Consider the following 27,646-nt stretch of genomic DNA (forward strand, 5'->3'; position numbering starts at 1 on the left):
ACGGGTGGTTCTCCACCTTGGCTGCACATTGGAATATGTTGGGGAGGTTTTAAAAAAACAAACAAACAATGCCTAGAGATTCTGATTTAATTGTTCTGAGGTGTGGCCTGGGCATCAGGACTTTTAAAAGCTCCCCAGGTAGTTGTGATTGTGTCAGGGTCGAATGTGGTAAGAGCTGCAAAAGTGGGGAAGTACAGGGTGCCTTGGGAGGACGGAGGAGGGGCACTTAACCCAGTCTAGGATGTGAGTGTTGGGGGACTGAGAAGACTTCCCAGAGAGGAGGAAATGCCTGAGCTAAGGCTTGACGAAAAAGACTGGACAGATAGTTCCTTCCAGAAGAGCAGCTGAATAAGGTAGAACAGTAAAGTGGTTAGTGCCTTTGGATGATCCATGCTGATTCTGCCACTACTTTGCTTTGACTTTGGCTAGTTTATCCTCTGAGTTTCAGTGTCCTCATCTCTAAACTGGGGGTAATAATACTTACAGGGTTGTTGAAGATTATCTGAGATAATGCATGTACAGTGCTTAGGATCATGCCTGGCACCTAGGAAACAGATACGGGCTGTGGTATGGTAATGATGTTATCATTAGAGAATCAGAGCATGGATTGTTCAGAGAGCTACAAGTAGTTCTCTATAGCTGGATCTTAGGGTGCAAGACTGCACGAGGTAAGGGTGGGTGGCAAAAAAGAGCTTGGCAGATGGGCAGAGTTCCAGATCATGGAGGTATAAGAGTATAAGGCAACTAATGATGGGATATCATGGCAGAACCAGGACATTTCCATGGTAATATGTTAAGATATGATGTGCTCTGGGAAAGCTTGGGTCTGTATTGGAAAATGGCTCAGAATATAGTATTTTTAACTTCATTGCATATACTGAATTAGCAGGAGTGTTAATAGGACAGAAATAGGATTTTCAGTTCCTTTAGCCAAGTAGTTAAAAATATTAAGCATCTTAAAGAGTAATGGAGGAAATAAGTAGTCTCAAGGTAGAGATTCTCTGGAAATTATTACAGTATTAGTGGTTTAATAAAAATATTAAGTAAGAGTTGCTTGGCCATTTACATTTAGAGGAGACACTTTAAAACTTATTTTTTGATGTGCAGAGAAATAGAAAATGCTTCCATCTGCATTGGCTTCATTGGCCCTTATGTATATTTGTCGGTATGTTATATAACTTGTCACAATGTCACAACATTAGTCACTACTTCTTCTGAGTCCCTTTCTTTTTCTCTTCTTCTGGGACCCCTATAATTCGAATGTTGGTGCGTTTAATGTTGTCCCAGAGGTCTCTGAGACTGTCCTCAGTTCTTTTCATTCTTTTTTCTTTATTCTGCTCTGCAGTAGTTATTTCCACTATTTTATCTTCCAGGTCACTTATCTGTTCTTCTGCCTCAGTTATTCTGCTATTGATCCCTTCTAGAGTATTTTAAAATTCATTTATTGTGTTGTTCATCGTTGCTTGTTTCCTCTTTAGTTCTTCTAGGTCCTTGTTAAATGTTTCTTGCATTTTCTCTATTTCCAAGATTTTTATCATCTTTACTATGATTATTCTGAATTCTTTTTCAGGTAGACTGCCTATTTCCTCTTTATTTGTTAAGTCTGGTGGGTTTTTACCTTGCTCCTTCATCTGCTGTGTGTTTTTCTGTCTTTTCATTTTGCTTATCTTACTGTATTTGGGGTCTCCTTTTTGCAGGCTGCAGGTTCGTAGTTCCCGTTGTTTTTGGTGTCTGTCCCCAGTGGCTAAGGTTGGTTCAGTGGGTTGTGTAGGTTTCCTGGTGGAGGGGACTAGTGCCTGTGTTCTGGTGGATGAGGCTGGATCTTGTCTTTCTGGGTGGCAGGTCCACATCTGGTGGTGTGTTTTGGGGTATCTGTAGCCTTATTATGATTTTAGGCAGCCTCTCAGCTAATGGATGGGGCTGTGTTCCTGCCTTGCTAGTTGTTTGGCATAGGACGTCCAGCACTGTAGTCTGCTGGTCGTTGAGTGAAGCTGGGTGCTGGTGTTGAGATGGAGATCTCTGGGAGATTTTCGCTGTTTGATATTACGTGGAGCTGGGAGGTAATATCCCAGCTGTGGACCAGTGTCCTGAAGTTGGCTCTCCCACCTCAGAGGCACAGCACTGACTCCTGGCTGGAGCACCAAGAGCCTTTCATCCACACGGCTGGCACAAGGTGGCCATCCCTGGTTTCACATCAACATGATCTCAGGCACAAACCTCCTTGTTTTTCCATTTTGTCTTTAAGTTACTTGTTGAACCAACCGGCCCGCCGTCCCCACGACTGTCGCGGCTTTGGCTGCCGGGGCACCTCCAGAGCCGGCAGCCTCAGTGAGGCCGCCCTCCCCTCGGGCTCCGGGGCAGTTCCGTGACGGTGGAGGGAAGAGACCCCGAGCCAGGAGTTCCAGCTCTGCGGAAACGCGGGCTCTGTTCTCTCACTACTTCTTCTGTAATGTAACATGTAAATGATCATGCATGAGCATGACTATAACTTGTATAGTCCAGTTTAGTTTGTTTTTAGGGTTGTAGTCAGCTTTTTTCTTTTTTTTTCCTAAAGAGACTGTCATAATCTTTGGCTCCATGTAGAGCTCTGGCAGCTATTTGAACTGAGTAAGAAACTTAGGTAGTTTTATTATGCATTTCAATGAGGCAGTAACTATGGGTAACACTAGAAGAAAAGTTAGCTTCATTGCTTCCACAAATGCTTATTTTCTTTGAAATCTTTTATTGCAAAAGCACTGTTGAAATGATGGATTATTGAGGTATACCTTATGTTTATTTTATGTTATATGTACAAATTATTTGGAAGAAGAATTCCATTTAACTAGCTCAGTGGTTCTTAAAGCGTGATCACTAGTCCAGCAGCATCACTATTACCTGGGTACTTATTGGAAATGCTAATTCTTGGGTCCTACCCCAGAAACCCTGGAGGTGGGGCTTCAAATCTATCTTTTAACATGGTAAAGTTTGAGTCATAAAAGTGTATAATCACTCCAGTCATTTATTGAAATCCTTTAGACCCCAGGAAAGCTAGTCTGTACTTCCTTTATTCCTTCTCAATATTTATTTGATTCTGGCTATGTGCCAGGCACTGTTTAGGTGCCTGGGAAAAACTAGTGGGTATGACAGACAAAAATCCCTGCTCTCGGGCTTCCCTGGTGGCGCAGTGGTTGAGAGTCCGCCTGCCAATGCAGGGGACGCGGGTTCGCGCCCTGGTCCGGGAAGATCCCACATGCTGCGGAGCGGCTAGGCCCGTGAGCCATGGCCGCTGAGCCTGCGTGTCCAGAGCCTGTGCTCCGAAACGGGAGAGGCCACAACAGTGAGAGGCCTGCATACCGGAAAAAAAAAAAAAAAAAAAATCCCTGCTCTCCTGCAGTTTACATTTAGAGGAGGGAAACAGGTTGTGATTGGTGTGATGTGGAGAATTAAAATTCGATGGTATCGAGTGTGTTGGGGAAGGCCTTTCCGAGGTCAGGTATAAGCTTTATTTTGAATGACAGGAAGGACCACCTATATGAAGATCAATACAAAAGGCTATAAGATAGGAATGAATTAGGTGTGTTGAGGAGCAGACAGAAGGCCAGTATGGCTAGAGTGCAGTGGGCAAGGAGAGAGAGGTATGAAATGAAATTGGAGAGACAGGCAGAGGCCAGATAATGTAGGACCTTGTAAGGACTTTTTTCCTTCTCATTTTTTAAATTATAATAAAATGCACATAACATAAAATTTATCAGCCTAACCACTTTTCAGTGTATGGTTCAGTGATATTAAGTACACTCATATTCTTGTGCAACCATCGCCACCATCCATCTCCAGAACTGAGTTTGGTGGGCTTTTTTTTTTTTTTTTTCCCCCGCTTAACTGGTGGATATCAGGAAATGCAAGTCTGAGGAAGAAAAGTGCCATTTGTTAAGTTAGAAGTGCTTCTTAGAAATCCAGATGGGGAAGTTGAGCAGGCAGTTGCTAAGGGAATCTGGGGTCAGGGAAGAAGTCGGGTTGGAGACAGGACTTTGGGGCTCATCAGCATTTGCCTGGTAATTAATGCTGTGAGACTGAATGAGATCATTTAAGTAATGAGTGTAGACAGGGAGAGGTCCAGCACTAAGTTCAAGGGTAGGAGAGCTTATGTGAGAAGGAATCAGCAAAGGAGCAGCCAGTAAGGCAGGAAGAATACCAGTTGAGAGTGGTGTCCTGGCAGGCAAGTGAAGAAGGTGTTTGGAGAAGGAGGGCAGATCAATCAGCTGTGTCAAATGCTGCTGAGAGGTTAAGACAAGCATCGAGAATTTACCATTTTGGCACATTTTAGCAATGTGGAGGTCATTGGTGATCATGACGAGTTGTTTCAGTGGTGTGGTGGGTTCAGAAGCCTGGTTGAAGTGTGTTAAAGAGAAAGGGAGGAGAAGCAGCAGAGATATAATGAGTTTAGACAACATTAGGATGTTCTTCGCTTAGAGAGATAGCAGATCTGTACAAACCACCTTCACTTAGTGGCACAGGTTAACATGTTGGAGCTCCAGTGTTAAAAAATTTGGTGTGTAACACCTTTGTATGCTCATGTTTTTTCCTTTCAATTTTTTAAACGGGGAAAAATAAGCTTAAAAGTGGGCATTTGGGTAAAAAATGCGTGGAATCTCCAAGGAATCTCCATGGAGTCCTAGGGTCCTGCAGAATACATTTTGAAAGCCATTATCTTAATCCCGAGGAATGAAATTCTGAGATGAAATTCAGCCAGTTGCAAAATAGGCTTAAAGATATTTTTAGATTTTAGAGGGAATCTTCCTCGTACTCTTCAGATGACCTTAGAACATTCCTTTCTTTCAACAAACCCTCTACTTTGAGATTATTTGAATGAAGGGGATGTTCCATATGGTATTTTCCACAGATGTTTTGGTGACCAAAGGATGCTGACCTTGTAGGTCTTTTTGTACTCTCTTGCAGGAAAAAAAAGGCACGAAACATTTTTAAACAGCTTTCTTAAAACTTGAGTTTACTTTTATTTAGTTAAGTAAGATACTCTGATTTAATGTCTAATTTAAAAATTATATTTGACAAAGGTATATTTAAATTCCTTGACTTTTAGAGCAGCCAGCTCTTTTCGCTCTAGGTACTTATTTAAAGCACAAGCCCAAATTTCTCCTCAGTGAGGAAGTAATGATCCTTCACATGAGAAATAAGTAGATCCCTGATCGACAGACAACTACCCCTGAGGAAGTAGAGGGAGTATTACGGTATTTTACTGAGTCTAAGATGCCATTATTTATAAGATGCACTGTTACTATATGTACTACTAAGAAAGAAAAAAATGTTGCCATTTAGAATTGTAAGATGCAATAGATTGTAAGACTTGGGAAAATGTGGGGAAAAAATTTCATCTTAGAATCAATGAAACACAATTTGAGCGCCTGGAGGTCTGAGTTGCAGCTCTGACTGTGTTTCTAACTAGTTGTGAGACTACCGACAAGTCACTTAGAATCTCTTTGCTTCAGGTTTCTCACCTGTATGGTGAGGGTGATGACTGATCCACATACCTCATAGGATTATAATGAGGATGAAATGAGATAAATGAGATAGTTATTTTGAAAAGTGGAATCTACTGGGCAAATTCAGGGTATTTAGTTGATTGAAATTAATCCTTAGATCTGATTAGGCAACTCAGAAAGCTTCTTCTCTGAGCTTTGTTGTCAGGTTTAAAATAGAATTCAGTCATAGATGTTTGAATGTGTAACATTTTCTTCTACTAAATGATTTTCATGCAATCTGGAAAGAATCTTTTTATTGTAGTTTTAGAATCAAAGAGAAAATCTGAAGATACTATGACTCCGATGTTCTTATCACTCAGAATGAGCAACTGTTAACATTCTCTTAGTGCTATGATCTTTTAAAAACTTAATATAAAATATTTATGGCATAAAAAGGTAAAAGGATATAATAATGAACATTCATATACTTGCCATTGACAATTTAGGCAAAGCCCCCTATTAGCATCCTGTCTTTATTATAGCCTAATGAGATAGGATACTGTTTCTCTTATTTGAGTCTTTAAAACCTGTAAATAAGCAAGTTAACTTCATCTGAATATTTTATCCTGGCATATGAGGGAGAAGATTACTTTGTGCTAGTGTTGCCTTGGTTTGAGTTTCCTCAAAATTCTATTTATGGTTTTGGAGATCCAGCTGTGTAAACTGGAAATATGACATCTGTAAAATCATAATAATGGCTAAGCTATTATATGCCAAACATTGTATCTAGGCAATTTTTGTGTGTTTTCTTTACATTTCACAATAATTCTTCTGGTTAGCTATTTTCATTTTATAGATTAGGAGGGCGTGGCTCAGAGAAGTTGAGTAACTTGTCCAAAGTTCCACAGCCATTAAGTTGCGGAGCTAATGATTTTAATCAAGGTCTGCCCTATACCACAGCCTGCATATTCTATACCATGCTCCCTCAATACTTGTCAGTAATCACAATCTGTTTCTTTTATAGGCAAAACCCAGAGACCATGTTTGAAGTGTATGTTGAAGTGGCCTATCCTAGGACAGGTGGCACTGTTTCAGGTATTTGTATGTTCCATTATGATATGGCGTGTTTGTTTATTGTATGAGCTAGCCATGCACATCAGATAATATGTGAATATTCTAAACTGTTACTTATCTTTAAGTATGTTTATGTGTCTTTCCCTTTTATCTGTGCCCACATCATCCTAGGGAATGGAGAATAATTGCAGTGAACAATTTAAATTAAGAGTTTTACTATAACAGCCTTGAAATATGGCTTTATTCATTGTAATCATTGGGTTTTGGTTTGTAGCTTTCGGAGATGCCTGGAAGTCAACTGTTTAGTATGAAATATTGTCACCTTGCTAATAAGGAAGGTTTAGAATTAGGTTACAAAATAATATAAAGGGAAATCTCTGCCAGTAAACTGGAAGGAGATGTTTGAAATGGATTTAGTTCAGTAAATTTTGTCAGCTGGTTAAAGAAAGGTTGGAACTTAGTTGAAGGAAACACCTCCTCTGGCTTTAGCTTTTGGACTAATTTGGACATGTATTCCTGAGCAACAGGGTCTTGAATAAGGTTAGAGTATCTTGTGCAGGCTGAGTAAATCACTTCTTGACCTAAAATCCTTCTTGGTTAATGAGAAAGAATAACCTTCTGACCTAGTGTTCTTTTTCCTGGTGCTTAAGAGAGTGATGCATTTGCCAAAGGTCTGTTAGGGAGCGGCTCTCGGTCCGCACACCAACAGTTGCATGTATTATTTGGTGTTTATGGAGGATGAATTTATTTGGATTAGAAACTTGGAGTAATCAGGATTCCAATGGTAGTTATGCCTGTAATTGGCTATACAAACCTCGGACATATTTTCTACTTCGTTATTTTAATTAGATTGTAATACTCATAAAATAGTTACCTTTTATTGAGTATCTGTTGTTCTGTTGTCCTACATGCTTGACATACATAGTCAGTCCTTACAATACAACCCTTAAAGATAGTTGGATGGTGTCTCCATTATGCCTATGAGAAAACAGAATCTGAGAGGTCAAATAACTTACCAAGATTATACAGCTACTGTGTGGAATAGCCAGGGTTTTAGGTTCAAGTCCTCTTCACTCTGCTAAGTTGCCTTCTTGAGGGCAGTGACCATGTTGTACACATCTCTCCCTGTCATCTGCAGGGCTTTGTACAATGTCACCAATATTTGTTAAAATGAATGCATTTCTCAATATGAAAAGTGAGAATTGCGTGTGCTCCACTTTTCTGGATTATTTCATGAAGGCTGTGAAACATGTTATATAAACTTATGGTCATTCTAGAAGTAGAATGTTAATATTCATCTTAAGTTATACCTCTAATTGTGCAAACCATTGGATTGGGAAGGGAAGTAGCTGATATTAGGTGTGTTCGTGCAGCAGTACCTCTGTGAGCTGACTCGTCAGAGTAACCAGTTGGTGATGGCTGTGATTTGACAGATTTAAGGACAAAAACTTTTCTTATTTCTACAGTTGCTAATGTTCCCCCTTTCAATGCTGTAGGATTTTTTTCCCCCAAAGTTAAAATGAATTTTCTTGGGGAATGTGAACAAAGTTTGTTGAGTACAAATAAGAAAAAGGAACGAAATGGAGTCTTTACCTTATCCTCTTCTTTAAGTCATCTAATTCCTCTCCCCGTAGACAACTCTTTTCTTGTTTAACCCTTTAGTTTACTTTTTAAAAACTTTAAATTTTGAAAATATTTTATTTCAAGTTTTTTTTTTTTTTTTTTTGTGGTATGTAGTCCTCTCACTGTTGTGGCCTCTCCCGTTGCGGAGCACAGGCTACAGATGCGCAGGCTCAACAGCCATGGCTCACAGGCCCAGCCGCTCCGCGGCCCACGGGATCTTCCCGGACTGGGGCACGAACCCGTGTCCCCTGCCTTGGCAGGCGGACTCTCAACCACTGTGCCACCAGAGAAGCCCTGAAAATATTTTAAAAGATAAAAGTTACAAGAATAGTTACGTGCATACTCCCTTTTCCTTAGATTCATCAGTTGTTACTATTTTGCCACATTTGCTTTATTACTCTGTGTGTATTTTTTGCTGAACCTTTTGAGAATAAGTTGCAGACATTGTGATCCTTCATCCCTAAATACTTCAGGATGTATCTCCTAAGAATAAGGACATTTTCTTAAATAACTCCAGTACAGTTACCAGAATAAGAAAGTTAATGTCATTTGTCCATGTTCAATCAGTTGTCCCAGTAATATCCTTTATAGCGCTTTCGCCTCTGATCCAGAATTCAGGATCATGTAATCCATTTAGTTTTCACATCTATTTAGTTTTTTTTAGTCTGGAACAGTTTTGCAACCTTGTTTTTTTTTAAACCCTTTGTGAAATGTTTTTGAAGAAATTAGGTCTCTTGTTTTGTAGAAAGTCCCTGGGTTTGAATCTGATTGTATCCTCATGATTAGATTAGGTTATGGATTTTGGGTGGGAATATTTCAAACGTGATATTGTATCCTTCTCAGTGTATCATATCAGCAGGGACATGATGTCCGTCCCATTATTTGTGGGAAAATGTGCATAAACCTTTTGTGTACAGTTTAATAATTATAAAGTGAGTACCCATGTTACTACTATTCAGGTTAAGACAAAGAATATTGCCTGGTTCTAAGGAAATTCTGGTCCTGGCAAGAAGACCCCTGCCCTAGCCCTGTGCTTTAGAGGGCCCTGCTTTGGCCCTCTTCTGAAGTGCCCCTTTCAGGCAAGGAGTCTGTGGGGCCTATGGGACATGCCCATTTAGAGCCCAAACCCTTCCATCCTAGACAAACTTTGAATACCTAGGATCTAAGAATTTCTTGACCCAGTGGCCCCAGGTTTTTTTCCAGAGTCTGTGTGAGTCTTCCCTAGGGTTTGTCCTTCTGAGGGTAGACTGGCTACTGGTGTACACACCCCTAGGCCCAAGGGGGTGGCCTAAGGGTATCTGTTTGTGGGGAGTAGGGTATGCGATGGAGCTTGGGCTTGTGAGTGGAGGTGATTGCATCCCTGTGTGTGAGGTTCCTGGCAGTATGGGATGGAAAAGGGGGAGATGGACAGTGGGCTAGTGGCCAGTTTTCCCTGAACCATGTTTCTACATGGAACTCTAAGGAATCCAAGAATTTTCAGTGTGAATCTGTCCTTTCAAGTAGTTATGATAGGAGGATGGAACATATTTTATTTAATAGTTTGTTAGCTTATTTCATATCTTGTAAATATTTAGACATATGGTTTGTGGGCCTCTGTTTGTACTCTTGCCAAGGCCCTGTAAATGTTAGAGGTGGGGCTGGCCAGTGCCCCAGAAGTCCCTCCACTCCCCTTCTCCAGAGGTAACTACTATCCTGACTTTTATGATACTCATTTCTTTGTTTTTCTTTGTAGCTTTACCACATAAGTATAGTTCCTTGAAAAATTTAATTTAGTAGTGCCTGTATCTGAATTTTATAGAATTATTCTGTGTGTAGTTTTGCTGCTTGTTTGCTCAAGTCTGTGAGGGTCCTCTGTGTTGTTGCGTGTCATTTATTTTCATTGCAGTGTAATACACTTTAAGATTATATCACAGTTTATTCATTCTACTGTTGAAAGCACTTGAAGTTGTTTGCAGTTTTTGGCTGTTACAAGCAAGGCTGCTGTGATCTTTATACATAAATCCTGGAGCATGTAAACATACTTTTACATAGGATATATACCATATTTGATAACTAGATAATGCTAAACTGTTTTTCAAAGTTGATTGTGCTTGTCTACACTCCCTTCAGCAGTGTTTGATAGTCTTTATTGTTGAACATCTTCATTAGTTCTTAATACAATTAAATTTGTTGGGTTTGGCCAACCTGATAGTTGTGTGGTAGTATCTCCTTGTTGCTTTTATTTGCATTTTCCTGGTGACTAATGAGATTGAGCACCTTTTCATACACTTATTGACCTCGTGAATACCTTTCTTTTTAAAGTGCCTGTTCAAGGCTTACTCATTTTTTAATTGTTTTCTATCTTTACCTTGTTGATTTATAAGAAATTGTTTGTCCTGCTACTATTAATTATCTGGTCAAGTGTGTTGTAGATATTGTCTCCTACTCTATGATTTGTCTTTCCCTCTCTTTCTGGTATCTTTGATCAAAACTTCTTGATTTTCATATCTACAGTTTATCAGTGTTTTCCTACCCTACAGATAAGAAACTATTATCCTATATTTTCTTCTGAGAAATTTATAGTTTTGTCTTTCACATTCTTTAATATATCAAGGATTTTAATTTTCTATTAGATGATTAATATCCAGAAAAGCTAAACTTAAATTTGATTCCTTATCCATGATTTTTAAAAATTGGGAAACTAAATAAAGCCAAATTACTAAGATGCACTATTCCTCTACATAAAATGTGTTTTTATAAAATGGTCAGGTACTTCTAAATAATACCTAAAAAATTACCTCACAATGAAAGGGTGACAAATGTGAGAAAGGCTGGTAAGAAATACTACTAGACGTTAATTAAAGACAGTTCTTTTTCCCATCGATTACTTTTAATGTCTGAACTGGTGAAGGTATTGTCAACTCTCACGTGTTCTTTGCTCTGAAAGCATTCCATGACATCCATGGAAGGGACATGTATTCTGTCAGTTCTACTTAGATATTGCATCCAGACCTGTGGCACTGAGTGGGACATCTTCCAAAGATTGTGCAAATAAAATTTGGGTACACAAACTGAACTCATGGTGCTGCTTACTTTCTTTGGGAATTCGTAAGATTTCCTAGTTCCTAATACCAGTGAATAAGCTGTCACTTAGTATTTGATTTTAGGTAACTTTTGTCTACTTCTACAACCTTTTTTTTTTAATACAACTTATTATATCTTTCTTTTTCTGATACTATTTAAGCCTTATTTTTGCCATTTAGATGATTGCAAAGAATGTGTCTTAAAATTAGTCTTTGTTCATTGGATCTGCATCTCTGATCTCTGCCAAAATATCTGAGCGAACTTAAATATAAACCTTATGCTATACAGTACTAGTGTCTGGGCATAATCTTCTCTTTGAAGTTTGTTTGCATCCCCCAGAGGGCTTAATTCCCTGCTGTGAGAAGGTGGGTTAGAAAGCACTGAAACTACTTTATGGGTCTTTAATTGGAGGATTTAGTATACATTTTGTTCTATGAATTTCTGTGGGAGTTTCATTCTTATGATTTTTTCTTATACTGTGGTATAGTATGTTCTCATTGTAAATTAAAAAAAATACTAAAAATTTTCCAATTATTTGAGTACAGATCATCCCTGGTGTGTATTATTTTCTATTCATCTTTAAATTTTTTAAAAAATTTATTTATTTAATTAATTTATTTTTTGGTTGTGTTGGGTCTTCATTGCTTCCCGTGGGCTTTCTCTAATTGAGGTGAGGGGGGGCTACTCTTCGTTGTGGTGCGCGGGCTTCTCATTGCGGTGGCTTCTCTTGTTGCAGAGCACGGGCTCTAGGCGCATGGGCTTCAGTAGTTGTGGCACGTGGGCTCAGTAGTTGCGGCTCGCGGGCTCTAGAGCGCAGGCTCAGTAGTTGTGGCACACGGACTTAGTTGCTCCGCGGCATGTGGGATCTTCCTGGACCAGGGCTCGAACCCATGTGCCCTGCATTGGCAGGCGGATTCTTAACCACTGAGCCACCAGGGAAGCCCATATTCATCTTTAAATTTTTAGTAGCTTGTTTTCTTACTAGTTTTTGACTATGTATAAATTTTTAGAAATTTTTAAAAATCACAAAGAAGAGAAAAATTATTACTCAGTAATAACTACTGTTAATGTTTTGATTTATTTCCTTGTAGCCTTCTTTTGTGTGTGTATGTGTGTGTGTGTAAATATATAAACTTCCCCCCCAACTTCTGCTACATGTGTGTTTTCCATGTTCTCCCTCAAATCATTAAACTTTTCCTAAAATTATTAATATAGCTTTGTAAAAATCATTTTAGTTGCTATAAATTATGACATCATGTTTATGTGCTATATTTACTTGTAATTACATCTTTAGATTTTTTTCCAGGGTATTTCTCTTGTAAATAATGCCAGTGAACATCTTTTGTGTATAATCTTGTTATTTAGGTATGTGAGTTTAATGTTTTAAAAAGAAGTAGGATCATTTTGAGTAGATCTTTGATCTATCTTGTTCTTACTTTTTTAGTGCTTTCTTTTTTTTTTTTGCCAGTTTCATTTTGTGTACTCTAATTTATATGTTTGTTCAAGAACCCACCAGAAAATGAATACAGTCACCTCCAGTTGTGAAAGCTCCCAGAGCTGAGTTCAGCCTGTCTGACTGAAGGTCTGGAAAGAGGGTGCTCTTGCAAGAGGGATGAGCTTGCCCAGTCCAATGATCAGATGGTACTGGCATGCTGAAACTCTGGAATGCATTTCAAATACAAGTGTCTCATTACAGCTGGCATCTCTGAGCCTGCTGCAGGCACTCTTTTTTTTGTTGTTCTTAAAATATATATTTTTTAACATCTTTATTGGAGTATAATTACTTTACAATGGTGTGTTAGTTTCTGCTTTATAACAAAGTGAATCAGTTATACATATACATATGTTCCCATATCTCTTCCATCTTGCATCTCCCTCCCTACCACCCTCCATATCCCACCCCTCTAGGTGGTCTCAAAGCACCTAGCTGATCTCCCTGTGCTATACGGCTGCTTCCCACTAGCTATCTATTTTATGTTTGGTAGTGTATATATGTCCATGCCACTCTCTCACTTTGTCCCAGCTTACCCTTCCACATCCCCATATCCTCAAGTCCATTCTCTAGTAGGTCTGTGTCTTTATTCCCGTCTTACCCCTAGGTTCTTCATGACCTTTTTTTTTTTTTCTTAGATTCCATATATATGTGTTAGCATACGGTATTTGTTTTTCTCTTTCTGACTTACTTCACTGTATGACAGACTCTAGGTCCATCCACCTCACTACAAATAATTCAATTTCGTTTCTTTTTTTTTGCGGTATGCGGGCCTCTCACTGTTGTGGCCTCTCCCGTTGCGGAGCACAGGCTCTGGACGCGCAGGCTCAGCGGCCATGGCTCACGGGCCTAGCCGCTCCGTGGCATGTGGGATCTTCCCGGACTGGGGCACGAACCCGTGTCCCCTGCATCGGCAGGCGGACTCTCAACCACTGCGCTACTAGGGAAGCCTTTGATTTTTTTTTTTTTTTTTTAATTGCCACAAAATGCCAATCTCAGAGCGTTATTTTTCTCAACTGTAAAATTGGGGCCCTGGTAGTATCTACTTTATTCAGTTGAAAGGATTAAAGTACAATGCACAGTGCGTCGGACATGGGAAGTTCTTAATTAATGGGAGCTGTTGTTATTTATCATTTGTTTTGAAAGATTTAATTTTTTTAGGAGAAGATTTAGGTTCACAGCAAAATTGAGAGGGTGATACAGAGATTTCCTGTATATGCCTGTCCCACACATGCACCCCTATTATCAATATTCCGCACGAGAGTGGTATGTTTGTTACAATTGATGAACCTACACTGACACGTCATAATCACCCAAAGTCCGTTGTTTATGTCATGGTTCACTCTTGGTGTTGTATATTCCGTGGGTTTGGATGAATGTATAATGACATGTATCCATCATTATAGTATACAGAGTATTTTCACTGCTCTAAAAATTCTCTGTGCTCTACCTGTTTAGCCCCCCTTGCCCTCCACACACTGTCCCCTTCCCACCAACCACTGATCTTTTTACTGTCTCCAGTTTTGCCTTTTCCAGAATGTCATATAGTTGGAATCATACTTGTATGTAGCCTTTTCAGATGGGTTTCTTTCACTTAGTCATATGCATTTAATGTCCCTCCATGTCTTTTCATGGCTTGATGCCTCATTTCTTTTTAGTGCTGAATAATATTCCATTGCCTGCATGTGCCACAGTTTATGTATCCATTTTCTTACTAAAGGGCATCTTGGTTGCTTCCAGGTATTGACAATTATGAAGAAAGCTGCTAATAAACATCCACGTGCTGGTTTTCATGTGGACATAAGTTTGCAACTCCTTTGGGTAAACACCAAGAAGCCTGATTGCTGGATTGTATGGCAAGAGTATGTTTAGTTTTGTAAGAAACCACCAAACTGTCTTCCAAGGTGGTTGTACCATTTTACACTCCCACCAGCAATGAATGAGAGTTCCTACTGCTTCATATCCTCATCAGCGCTTGGTGTTGTCTGAGTTCTGGACTTTGGCCATTCTAATAGGTTTATGGTAGTGTAACATTGTTTTGATTTGCATCTCCCTGATTACGTATGATGTGGAGCATCTTTTCATATGTTTATTTACCATCTGTGTATCTTCTTTGGTGAGGGGGTTTCTTTTTTTAAAAAATAAATTTATTTATTTATTTATTTTTGGCTGTGTTGGGTCTTTGTTGCTGCGTGCCGGCTTTCTCTAGTTGCGGTGAGCGGGGGCTACTCTTTGTTGCGGTGCATGGGCTTCTCATTGCGGTGGCTTCTCTTGTTGCGGAGCACGGGCTCTAGGCGCGTAGGCTTCAGTAGTTGTGGCACACGGGCTCAGTAGTTGTGGCTCACGGGCTCTAGAGCACAGGCTCAGTAGTGGTGGTGCACGGGCTTAGTTGCTCCGCGGCATGTGGGATCTTCGCGGACCAGGGCTCGAACCCGTGTCCCGTGCATTGGCAGGCAGATTCTTAACCACTCATCCACCAGGGAAGTCCCGTGAGGGGGTTTCTGTTAAGACCTTTGGCCCATTTTTATTTATTTTATTTATTTATTTTTGCGGTACGTGGGCCTCTCACTGCTGTGGCCTCTCCCGTTGCGGAGCACAGGCTCCGGACGTGCAGGCCCAGCGGCCATGGCTCACGCGCCCAACCGCTCCGCGGCATGTCGGATCTTCCTGGACCGGGGCATGAACCCGCGTCCCCTGCATCCACAGGGGGACTCTCAACCACTGCGCCACCAGGGAAGCCCTGGCCCATTTTTAAAATTGGGTTGTTTGTTTTCTTATTTTTGAGCTTTAAGAGTTCATGGTATATTTTGGATAACAGTCCTTTATCAAATATGTCTTTTGTAAATATTTTCTTCCAGTCTATAGCTTGTTTTCTCATTGTCCAGATATTTTGTCTTCGGCAGAGCAGAAGTTTTTAATTTTAATGAAATCTGGCCTATCAATTATTTCTTTCATGGGTCATGTTTGTGGTCATCACCATAACCAAGATCATGTAGGTTTTCTCCTATGTTATCTTCTAGGAGTTCTATAGTTTTGTGTTTTACATTTAGGTCATGATCCATTTTGAGAGAATTTTTGTGAGAGATGTAAGAAAGGTCTGTGGCTAGATTCAGTATTTTGAGTGTGGATGTCCAGCTGTTCCAGCACTGTTTGTTGAAGAGACCATTTTTGCTCCATTGTATTGCCTTTGTTGCTTCGGCAAAGATCAGTTGACTAATTTCTTTGGGTCTATTTCTGGGCTGTCTGTTGATCCATTGATCCATTTGTCTATTCTTTCACCAATGCCATCCTGTGTTGGTTTCTATAGCTTTATGGTCAGTCTTGAAGTCAGTTAGTGTCAGTCTTTGAACTTTGTTCTTTTCTTTCATATTGTGTTGGCTATTCTGGGCCTTTTGCCTTTCTCTGTAAACTTTAGAATTAGTTTGTTGATATCCATAAAGTAACTTGCTGGTATTTTGTTCGTTTTTGTATTGAATCTTTAGATCAAGTTGGGAAGAACTGACATCTTGGCAATATTGAATCTTCTGATCTGTGAACATGGAATATATCTCCATTTATTTAATTCTATGATTTCGTTCATCAGAGTTTTTTGTAGTTCCCCTCATATAGTTCTTGTATGTTTTTTTTTTTTTTTTTTTGTGGTACGCGGGCCTCTCACTGTTGTGGCCTCTCCTGCTGCGGAGCACAGGCTCCGGACGCGCAGGCTCAGCGGCCATGGCTCACGGGCCCAGCCGCTCCGTGGCACGTGGGATCCTCCCAGACCGGGGCACGAACCCGTTTCCCCTGCATCGGCAGGCGGACTCTCAACCACTGCGCCACCAGGGAAGCCTTCTTGTATGTATTTTTGTTAGATTTATTCCAGAGTAGCTGTTATTTTAAATTACAATGTTATTTTTATTTAAGGCAAGAGTTCCTATCTGTGAAGAACTCTGCTGTCCAACAATTGTTATCAGTCTAACACAGCTGAAAAATGGGAAGTAAGTAAAAGTAACTAGCCAAAATAGATTTCTCAGAATCCATGCATTCAAACTTAAATCTTTTATTCATGGGAAAGCACTTAGCTTATGCCCTATGTGCTTTGCTTTGCCCTGAGGATTCTTCTGTATTATGTTGATCAGCACAGTTATTGATTGTGCTGATGACATTAAATCATTGTATTAGGGCTCTTTGTTGTAAGTGGCAGAAACCCAACGAAATCTGGCTTGAGCAAAAAATGGAATTTGTTGGCTCTCAATACTGAGAAGTTGCAGTGGTAAAACTGGTTTTGGGTTTTACTAGATCTAGGTGTTCTACATATATTTTCATAGATTTGTCATATCTTTATCTCTTGGTTTTCTGTCGTCTGTGTTTGGTTCATTTCTGATCAAGTGCTCCCTATATAATGGCAAAAATGGCTACTAGCAAATTGAAGATTATATTCTACCAATTTAGTCACCCAAGTAGAAGAAGAGTGTTTTATGTTTTTCTGAGCCATTAACCCAAGGACCATTGTAATAGGCCTCATTTGGGTCATAGACTGATCTATGAACCACTCATGATGGTTTTGGGTAGGTGACTCAGATGCTGATTGGGGAATGAGGGAGTATGTATGTGGGAGGCCTATTCAGTGCCACTTGGATTCTCTAGCCTGAGAATGGGGCAGGGTAGTTACTCAGAGGAAAATCTGGTGCTATTACCAGAGGAAGGGAGAATGGATGCTAGGCAGGCAAAATAAATATACATTGCAGTCATCAAGAAAATGTTTTGTTCAAAATATTCTTTTCAAAAAAGCAGTGAGATATATAATGTAGTTTGGAATTACAACCAAAAAGTTAAAGTTTCAGTGCTGAAAAATGTGGGTCTTCAGCTTTCTCAAACTGCCACATAAGCCTCATTTCCCCAGGAGTCTACATGACTGAGGTCTTATTATCATACGTCTAATTTTTGGTTAGAGTTCTTTAATCACTTATTCTTTGAGCACTCACTTTAGGTTCAGCACTGTGCTAGACCATAGAAAGTGGAATATGAGCTCTGTAAGACAGGAACTGAACCTAATGTTTTAAATGCTTAGGACACTTTTTTTTTTAACCTTTAAGAAATTATATTCTAGTTTTTGCATTTATTTTGGCATTATTTCACAACACGTTTTGCATTTCCTTCTTTATGTTGCATTGAAAACATGCAGTCTCCTCAAAGGCTTTCATTAGAAAAAGAAATCTTCAGAGAAGCTATTGCTATAAGCTTGCTTTGCCCAGCAGGAAACTTTAATAAGTCGCTTGATTTAAGACAGTTTTTTTTTTTAACCTTTAATGTGTTCTTAGGCATTAGAATTTTATGTTATCACAAAGCCTTATTTGAAGAGAAAATAGATGCAGATGAATTGCTGTCTAGATTATAACAATGTCAGTAAGTATCTTCATGGATAATTTGTAATAGAAACAACGTAATGGAAAGACTGTAGGCTTTGAAGTTAGATTTCTTCTGCCACCAACTAATTGTTTGACCTTGGGAAAGTTATTTAAACTGATTCTAGTTTGCTTCTTGTTTAAATGGGACTTATATCTATTTGTGAATTAGAGACAATATGGATTAAAATGTCGAACACACAAACAAGTACAAATTAGGCATTCTTGTGGTGACTTAATTCAACATCATCCTTAAATGAAAAATAAAACCAAAAGCCCAAACTTCAAACAAACAAACTCCAAACAATAAAACTTCCTGCAATTGTGATTTTGTTAAGAGATTAAATTTTCCTTCTGATATAATTAATTTAAATTCCTTTTGAAATGGTTCAGATACTAGAACAGTAGTGAGGTGAAGATACTGAACTCACTTGATGAAAAGAAAACTGTCTGAATAACCAGTTTTCTCTTTCAGAAAATGTAGGATCAATTCTGAATTCTTTCCAGAAAAGCACACTTTGGACACATGGATAATTTCAAATGATTAACCTATATATTTTTTCCCTCATGTCACAGTTCAACTTTAACAAGAACCCAATGATCAGTCCTCAGTTACCAGAGTTTTTTCTTTTTTTGTTTTAACTGTCTAGTTGTGAGAAGAGCCAAATGCCAAGAAAGTAAGCTGGTATCAGAGATTTACTAAAAGAGCCCATTTCTGGAATATGGTCTATAATTAGTGTATATTTAGCTCAGATTTCTGTCCTCAATGGTAAGCATCACTGATACTCAGAATGTTGCAGCTGACTTCTAGAACATCACAGGAAAAGGGTTCCATTAGTTTGTTAGGTTGTACTTAGTATGAAAGGAAAATTGACAGAAGTATATGGGAAAGATTTTCTACAAAGACTGAAATGAAAAATATTTTCATCATGGCTCTCAATGAAGTAGAAAATCAGCTCAGCAGAACATTTAATTTATTCCCTCTTTCTGCTAAATATTTTGGTTAATAGGAGTTCCTGCTCCTCTTCCCCCTAAAACTTCAAAAGTATAACTAGCAAAAGTCTAGTTAAGAGCATGGTTTCTAGGATCAGATGATCTGGGTTCAAATTCCAACTCCACCTATGCCTTAATTCCCTGTGTGATTTTGGGCAAATTACTTAGTCCTATCCTTGTCTTATTTAGTTTCCTAAATTGTAAAATGGGGATGATGATGGTAGTACCTCATAGTGTTATTGTAAAGATTAAATGAGAAAAAAAATATTAAAGAATTAAGCACAGGACACAGCACAGAGCACCCCTCAGTTTGAACTATTATTAAAAAAAAGTTGGACTCATTTGTTTTGATTCTTCAAACTAGAAGTTGAGGGTCATCGGGGGTCTGAACTGGGGAAATGTCATCTGTTCCTACTGAAGGCTCATTTCTTCTACACTGTGATAGCAGGGCACTGGGACCAGATCTAAGGCAGTTCTAGGCCCAGGGCATTTGGAAGCCTTCACTAGGCCCTTTCTTGCCTCTAGTAGCTCTAGCAAGTCCGGATTAGGTTTTGAAAAAATTCTTAATCCTGGGGGTTGGACCCTGGAACAAGCCGACCTAATTTTTCTTGGGTTTGCTGAATGGAGATTGAATTTACTGAGGTTTTATTTGGGCTTCTCTGGGTCTGCTGTAGGATAAAAGTTCAGGTCTAGACCCAATTTAAATTGAGATTTAGGTCTGTCCACTACTACATTTCCCCCATTTTGTTTAGAAGGGTGTTTTTGTATCATACTTCACCCGTTCAGCAATGTTTATTTTTAAATTTTATTTTATTTTTAAAATTTATTTATTCGGGTTTTTAAAATTTTTGGCTGTGTTGGGTCTTTGTTGTGGTGCACGGGCTTCTCATTGCAGTGGCTTCTCTTGTTGGGGAGCACAGGCTCTAGGCACGTGCGCTCAGTAGTTGTGGCTTGCAGGCTCTAGGGCGCAGGCTCAGTAGTTGTGGCACACGGGCTTAGTTGCTCCACGGCATGTGGGATCTTCCCAGACCAGGGCTCGAACCCATGTCCCCTGCATTAGCAGGCGGATTCTTAACCACTGAGCCACCAGGGAAGTCCCTCAGCAATGTTTATTAAAACTTGCTGTGTGATAGGCACTGGGGAGGAGAGGAGGCTTTTCAGACAGAAGGCAAAGCATTTGCAAAGCCATGGAGGAATAGTTTATTTCTTTTTATTAATAAGGAATCTGACTTTTAAGCAGATTCTGATCAGCTTGAGGGACCCTGTGTGATCACACTCAGTCTGTCAGTTCCTTGAGGGCAGAGGTCTTTGTTTATTCAGTTCATTGATGTGCGCCCAGCACCTAGAACAGTGAGTGGGACGTGGTAGGCACTCAGTACATATTTTTTGGACAAATAAATGAACTGACACAATTCCAGCTGTTTACAGTGAACCTTGATATTTTGATTAGTCTCTGCAGTTTTATTGTTGGTAAATATCTCATTTCCAGTAGGTTGAATGGCTGCTCAATTTGCTATATTTTGCTTTTTAATGGAAATCTTTGGGTAGAACTAGGGGGAGGGCATTTATTTTAGAAGCAAGAGTTATCTTGCAGTTTTCTCTCTAGTGATTTTTCTGGAAGATGTTATTCTGCCTTTTCTACGAGCAGGTGTGCTCAGGATGAGAAGTTTAAAGGAAGGCGCGCTTACATTTGTCCCACTAGGCGAGGAATGCCTTTTCCTCTCCATTTAGTACGTGTCCATCAGACTTCCCAGAGTACAATGAGGCATTTACTCCAGACCTTGGTGACAGCCCATACTTTTTGCATTTTAGGCTTTTTCTGCCACCCCTGGGAAACTGCCTGGTGGTCCAGCATCATGAGAAGTTGTCTTACTAAAAGCTGCCCATGCTCTCCTCTAGCAGAAGCCGTGGGTGCAGTGGAAGGAGCTTTGGAGTTGGGTCTGAATTATGGCTCCGCAACTAATAGCGATCTGACCTTGGGGAAGTTACTCATCTTTTTTGTTTTTGCACTTGCAAATATGAGTTTGTTAATGCTTATCTTTTAGAGTTGCTGTGAAGATTAAATAAACCACTATAAAATAATTAACAGTGCCTAGTTTGTTTTCTTCTGTCAAGTCATTGTTTTCTACTCTTTCAGCCTCCTGACATGAAAGAACACCTATATTATTTTTCATAGCTTGGAGGACTATAGAGTCTTTGAAATGCTTGATAACGATTTTCTGTGTGTTTTTTTTTTTTTTTTTTTTTTTTTTTTGTGGTACGCGAGCCTCTCACTGTTGGGGCCTCTCCCATTGTGGAGCACAGGCTCCAGATGCGCAGGCTCAGCAGCCATGGCTCACGGGCCCAGCCGCTCCGCAGCATGTGGGATCCTCCCGCACCGGGGCACTAACCCATGTCCCCTGCATTGGCAGGCGGACTCTCAACCGCTGCGCCACCAGGGAAGCCCCCTCTGTGTTTTTCTTTTCTTTTCTTTTTCTTTTGATGAGCAATGTGGAGTTTTGTTAATGTATTTCCAAAGACATGGAAAAACTACTTCACAAAAAGACTTATGTACTTAATTTAAAAAACTTATATACATAATTTAAAAGTTTTCGAGATATAAACTTAAATTAAGGGTCTTCCAAGGGTCCTCCTTTGCCTATGGAGGGCATAGCATGGTTTCATGTTTACATGTTGGTGAGTGTGTGAGTGAGAGAGGGAGTGGGGAGGAAGAGAGAGAGGAAAAGAGAATGAAAATATATATGTGGTGAAAGAGATATTTTAGCCTGCTTTTGTAACTTTAGCTTTGCTATGCAATGTGCCAAAAGTTATTTCTCCCTAGGGAGTGTCTCTTTCAACAGTTTGTGAAGGCAGCATAAATTCTCACTTGGTGTTCAAGGAAGATGGTAATACAATTTAGTACAACCACAGTATTTTTTTTTAACTTGTTAGAAACCAAAATGTGATTGCAGTGGCAAAGTTGTCAGCGCGCTCAAGTTTAACAAGTGTTCGAAGGATTAGTAAAGGAAATGTAGTTTACTCTGCAGCTTTTATGACAAAGAATTTAAAAGGTTTTGCTCTAAGCCCCACCATGTGTTTCTTCCCTTTCTCCAAAACATACCTCTAAGCTGAAAAGAGAGATGAATCTCTTAGGGAGAAACTATTAACTCCGAGGGAGTTTATCATTGTTTGAGAGGAAGCAGAGCATTTACATTTGAATCGACTCTGAGTGTAGTTTGTGCCCTAATCTCGTTCGTCCTAGAAGTTGGTGAGGAGTTTAAGTACTTCCTACTTTGTGTTCTGGTCCTTGTAGCGCCATCCTAATTTTCTCAGGGATCATAAATTTCCTAATTCAAAGTAAGCAAACTTCTGAGACACTGTGCTTTGGCTTTGTATGGAAGTACTTTCTGTAGTTGTCGTAGTCATCTAAGTAGGGCCATTGGCCAGAATTGTCTCATTTTCACAGCATTGATGATCGCACTAAAAATACTATAAAAAAGACAAAATATTACAGGAAGTTTGAAAGAGAGAGAATAAAATCACCTCCATTGCAATCCCACTTTCAAGTTTCGAATACTCCCATTTGACAACCTTGCAGTTGGTGTACATTTTAATTTAAAAATTTTATTTTACTTTATTTATTTTTTGGTGTACATTTTTAAATGAGAGAAAGTAAGACCTTAAGATGGTTATCATAGGGGCTTTCCTGACTGTCCAGTGGTTAAGACTTCGAGCCTCCACTGCAGGGGGCACAGATTCCATCGCTGGTTGGGGGGAACTAAGATCCTGCATGTCGTGGGACGTGGCCAAAAAAAAGATGGTTATCTTCAACATTTCAATTAATTTTTGAAGGTTCCATCAGAGTCTTATAGTTTGATTAACCAGTTGTCTGTTATTATACATATAAATTCAGCCCCTTTTAAAACAAGACAAATTATATCACTCCCGAGTTATAAACATTTGTGACCAAAATTTTGGTATTACCTTAAAAAAATTTTTTTTTGTTTTTGGGGTGGGGGGACAGGGAGAGATCAGGGAGATGGAGAGGCAGATAGAGGAATAGAGAGAGGGCTGAGAAAGGCTGTGTCAAAGATAAACTGTTACAGATGGAAATGTTTTTTTCTTCTAAGTCCAAAATTTGTAAGAACCCTTAAATTGAACCATTATCTGAGATCAAAATAAAGTATTATTATCTTAGTATTTTGCTCTATGATGAATTAAAGTACCATTTCTTTTAAAAAATTAGCTATATTTTAGGGATTCTTAGGTGTGCTTTTAGTGCTTTTTTCTGACATTGATTATTTTACTTTCTTATTTTACTTGAAGGGCATTCTTCTGATGGTGGATTTAGGTCATTTTAGCCTAAAAAGAATAGAAATCATCTACCTAAAAGACTTGTTGTTGGGAGAAATTCTTTGTATTTGCTCTCATAAATTGTTAGACAGCTGTGTCCTGGACTGGAGTTAGCTTTTGTAGCAGCTGTGGAGTCCTCACCTTACCTAAAATGTTCCCAGTGAAAGTTTGTTGCTGTGACTTGGGACTGTCATTCAAACCCACCCCAAAGAAACAGGGTGTGTATAATACTTCATGGGTGTCAGATGAGGAAATCTTGTTGGAGCTATGGTTTAATTAAATCCAATGTTTTTTTTTTTTTTTCTCTCTCTCTTTTTCAGAGGAATTAGTAAGTTAGGGGTTGGGGAGGTAGCCTATGCTTGCTCCTTAGAGATTGGGACAAGAATTTTGCCTTTGCTGAAAGAGCTTGTGTGGTAAGGGACTAGCCTGAAAATGATTTGCCTGGCATTTGCACTGGGCATATTTGGAAAGGAAAGGCTCTTTGCATTGTGCGCTTAAAAAAGTGTCTGTAAGCGTGCTTAGAAAATGGCAGCATTTGCTGGTCTTGGCTGTCAATGTCTTGCTGCTATGGGCTGTGTTTAACCAGAAAGGGAAACTCAGAGTAGAAAAAGTCTCACTCCCAAGACTTTACAAGAAAACCCCTCTTTGTTGATTTATATATATATATTTTAAAGGAGCTTGACATCTTCATCAAGTTCACAGTGGGCCTGCTTTGTTTGCTTTCTCTTGAATGCTTGATAAGATTTTTCTTCTATTGTTTTGTGCAGCAAGAACAGATCTTTCCATGGCTGGGGTGGGTTTTTTGTAAATCCACAATATGGTCATTGTCTGGTGGTGAATAATTGTGGCTGCTTTTTGTACAACCAGAACTAAGGCTTTGGCTGTGAACAGATTCCTTCTTAGCGTGAAAAGGGACTAATCCATGTAAATACAGCCCCAAAATAAAGCTTTACAGAAAAAGGGGAAGGCCGCTAAGCAGGAGGGCACAGGTCAGCAATTTAACCTTTAACCTAACAAATAAGAAGCATGAAAGTTCCAGAATTGGTTTACAAAAGAAAGCTCCTGTGATCTGTCAGTTTTTCTTTTCAGGAGGGAACTGGGTGAGAGATCTGACTGACAGCTAGTGCCTTTTAACTGCAGACTGAAATTAACTGCCAAATTGAAACTTGAATATTTGAAGCAGAATTTTTCTTAAATAAATTGAGATGTCAGAATAGGCTGCATAAGCATTGGTCAGGTCTTACATAGGATTTTTATCCTTGAAGTGGGGGCATAGGCATGGACTGGACTACCTTTAAGATCCCTTCCAAGTTTAATAGTCTGTGGTCTGACTCTTACCAGTCAAATTAGACATGAACTTTGCAGTTTAAGGCCAGATGAAACTCTTTCTCTTTTCTAGTATTATCACTGATACCCTTTGCAGACTGTTCATGGCTCCATAAATTAATTGCAGCCTTTACTAAAGATTTGTTAAGAACTTTTTGTAAATATAATTAATGTTTTCCGCAAAATAGCCGTCTTGAGATTTCATAGTATGTACAACTTTTACGACCTGATGCACTATTAGAAACTCTATTGTGCCATGTGGAGCACTGTAAAGCGGAGGAAGCAGGCTTTCTTTCATGTGCTGCTGTTTTGTTCAACATGCTTAGGCATTATTAGCAGATAAAATTGAGGAAGTTAAAGCAGCAGAAAGTGGAGTATAGGTGTTTATTAGGCAGTGCAGTGGGGAAGTGGGAAACTGAAAAATGAAGGCTTGCCCTGTTTCCTACATGGACTTGAAGAGTTAAGAAAATAAGGTTTGTGCTAAGTTTTACTTTTATGCTGTTGTACTCATTTACAAACTTTGCAAACAGTTTGTATTTATTTAATCACAACAGGTAATCTTGTTAATGAGTGTTAGTTTTTGCTTAAAGCATTAATGCATCCGAAGTCAGCTGTTGTATTTCACTATAGAGAATTCTGTAACTGATAAAAACTTTAATGACTGAGAATCATTCAGATTAAAAAGAAACAATAAACTAATGGCCCTAAAGTAGGCTCCCTGTAGATTAATAAGAATAGTAATTATACTGTGTAACTCCATTGCAGAAACAAAGTCCCAGGGATGATTCTGTTTTAGTTTTTCAGTTGTCCATAGTATGACTTGCAGCTTGTTTAAAACTTGTTGTAAGGGCCTATTGGGCTGTCTCAGTTTCCCTTAGATCTTTAGAGGCCAGAGACAACTTAATGTTACAGATTAAAATTAGCTGAAAGTTAAGTGGTTACCTTCAATTAGCTCACCCTCTTTTTCCTAGCTCATTACTATAGCCTCCTAACTGGCCTTTATGCTTTCCTTCACATCCATATTTAATGTTGTCATCTGAGGGATCTTTCAAAAGCACAGCTGAGACCACAGCACTCCCCTTCTTATATTTTTCTGTGTCCTCTTTTCACCACAAGCTAAAGTCAAGCTTATTAGCAGGGCAAATGAGGTCTTGCGTGATCTATCCTCTACCTATCCCAGCTTCATCTTGGCACACTCCTCTACTTCTAGATATGCATTTTCCTATATGTCCCAACCAAATTTCATGCATGTTTTCTATTTCCACATCATATTTAGTTTCCCAAAAATGTATGAAGGGCTGATATCTTTAAAAGGGGGATCTAATGATGATGCTTTGAAAATAGCTAACATTTTTTAGGCTTCATGCTTTGTAAACAGTACCATGTTCTTTTATTTGATCTTCACAGCAACAGTACGGAATAGGCAGTGCTCTCTGAGAGGTGCTCCATAAACATTTGGATGGATGAATAAATGAATGAGTGAACTATGGAGTCAGAAAACTGGAATTATATTCCAAATTCTCTTATTAGCCATGTAATTTTGGATATGTAATTTGACCTCTTTGAACCTATTTGCTAATCTGTGAAATTAAGTCTACACCAGTCTTGATTGTCACAGTAAATGGTATGTGGACTGAATGAAATAATGTACAGTAAATACAAATGCTTTTCAAACTGTAAACCCCATGCAAGTGTTTGTTACTGTTGTTAATCTTCTTAATTTATTCCAGGCCCTATAAATGAAGAGAAAGCATTCATGGTCGTAGGTAGATTTGTGCGTGTTTTTTTTTTTAATTAATGAATTTATTTATTTATCGCTGCATTGAGTCTTCGTTGCTGCACGTGGGCTTTCTCTAGTTGTGATGAGAAGTGGCTTCTCTTTGTTGCGGAGCACGGGCTCTAGGTGCGAAGGCTTCAGTAGTTGTGGCACGTGGGCTCAGTAATCGAGGCTCGTGGGCTCTAGAGCGTGGGCTCAGTAGCTGTGGCGCACGGGCTTAGTTGCCCCGTGGCATGTGGGATCTTCCCGGACCAGGGCTCGAACCTGTGTCCCCTGCGCTGGCAGGCGGATTCTTAACAACTGCACCACCAGGGAAGTCCAGATCTGTGTTTTAATGACTGAAAAAACATCAGAACTGTTTTATTCATATCATGTTAAAGTGTAAGCCTATTTTCATAGCAAACAGTAAATGGTATACTGTAGTTTTCTTTCAAAAGGAAAATGTCAGATTTATACTGTTGGTAAATGCTAACAAAGGAAGTGCATACTGTATTGTAAATGAGTGTCCATGCAGCGTTTGTGGTCTCTTTGCTGTATGTTCTCTTTGGCCTCTCAGGAACCTTAGGGCTATATTTGCCTTCTAGCTCTGTGAGCTATATGCAACTTTCTTAGTAAGCTATTTTTTTTTTTTTTTGCGGTACGCGGGCCTCTCACTGTTGTGGCCTCTCCCGTTGCGGAGCACAGGCTCTGGACTCACAGGCTCAGCGGCCATGGCTCATGGGCCCAGCCGCTCCGCGGCATGTGGGATCTTCCCGGACCGGGGCACGAACCCGTGTCCCCTGCATCGGCAGGCAGACTCTCAACCACTGCGCCACCAGGGAAGCCCAGTAAGCTATTATTTTTATATGCATTTTTTATTATGCGTTTTTGTATGCTATTATTTTCTCTGGCTTTACTTTTCCCCCTTTTAATCTTCCCTTTGTCCTTCGTCCCTCAGTTTACATGTGTATTTTTTTAATCCTTTTAACTTCATGTATTTTTTTAAAGTCATCTCAGATTGTTTCTGGAATGTGGTGGAGTTTAAACTCTCCCAGTGTGATCTCAGTCACACCTTGGTTTCTGCTATCACCTACAGACGGATAGTTTCTGTCTGTGTCTTTGACCCAGACTCCTGAGTGCCAGACTT

General features: G+C 39.4%; 1 protein-coding gene across 9 annotated transcripts in view; it reads left to right on the forward strand.

The window, feature by feature from the left end:
- The window catches only part of DENND1A (DENN domain containing 1A), a 540,688-nt gene that overhangs the window by 37,883 nt on the left and 475,159 nt on the right, over positions 1 to 27,646 (forward strand). For all 9 annotated transcript variants that reach the window (XM_032634249.1, XM_032634244.1, XM_032634240.1 and 6 more), the window contains exon 2: positions 6,481 to 6,551. In XM_032634249.1, the coding sequence (XP_032490140.1) occupies positions 6,481 to 6,551 (71 nt within the window). The remainder of the gene's footprint in view (positions 1 to 6,480; positions 6,552 to 27,646) is intronic.

This window comes from Phocoena sinus, chromosome 6 (assembly GCF_008692025.1).
Source record: "Phocoena sinus isolate mPhoSin1 chromosome 6, mPhoSin1.pri, whole genome shotgun sequence".
Classification (NCBI taxonomy): domain Eukaryota; kingdom Metazoa; phylum Chordata; class Mammalia; order Artiodactyla; family Phocoenidae; genus Phocoena; species Phocoena sinus.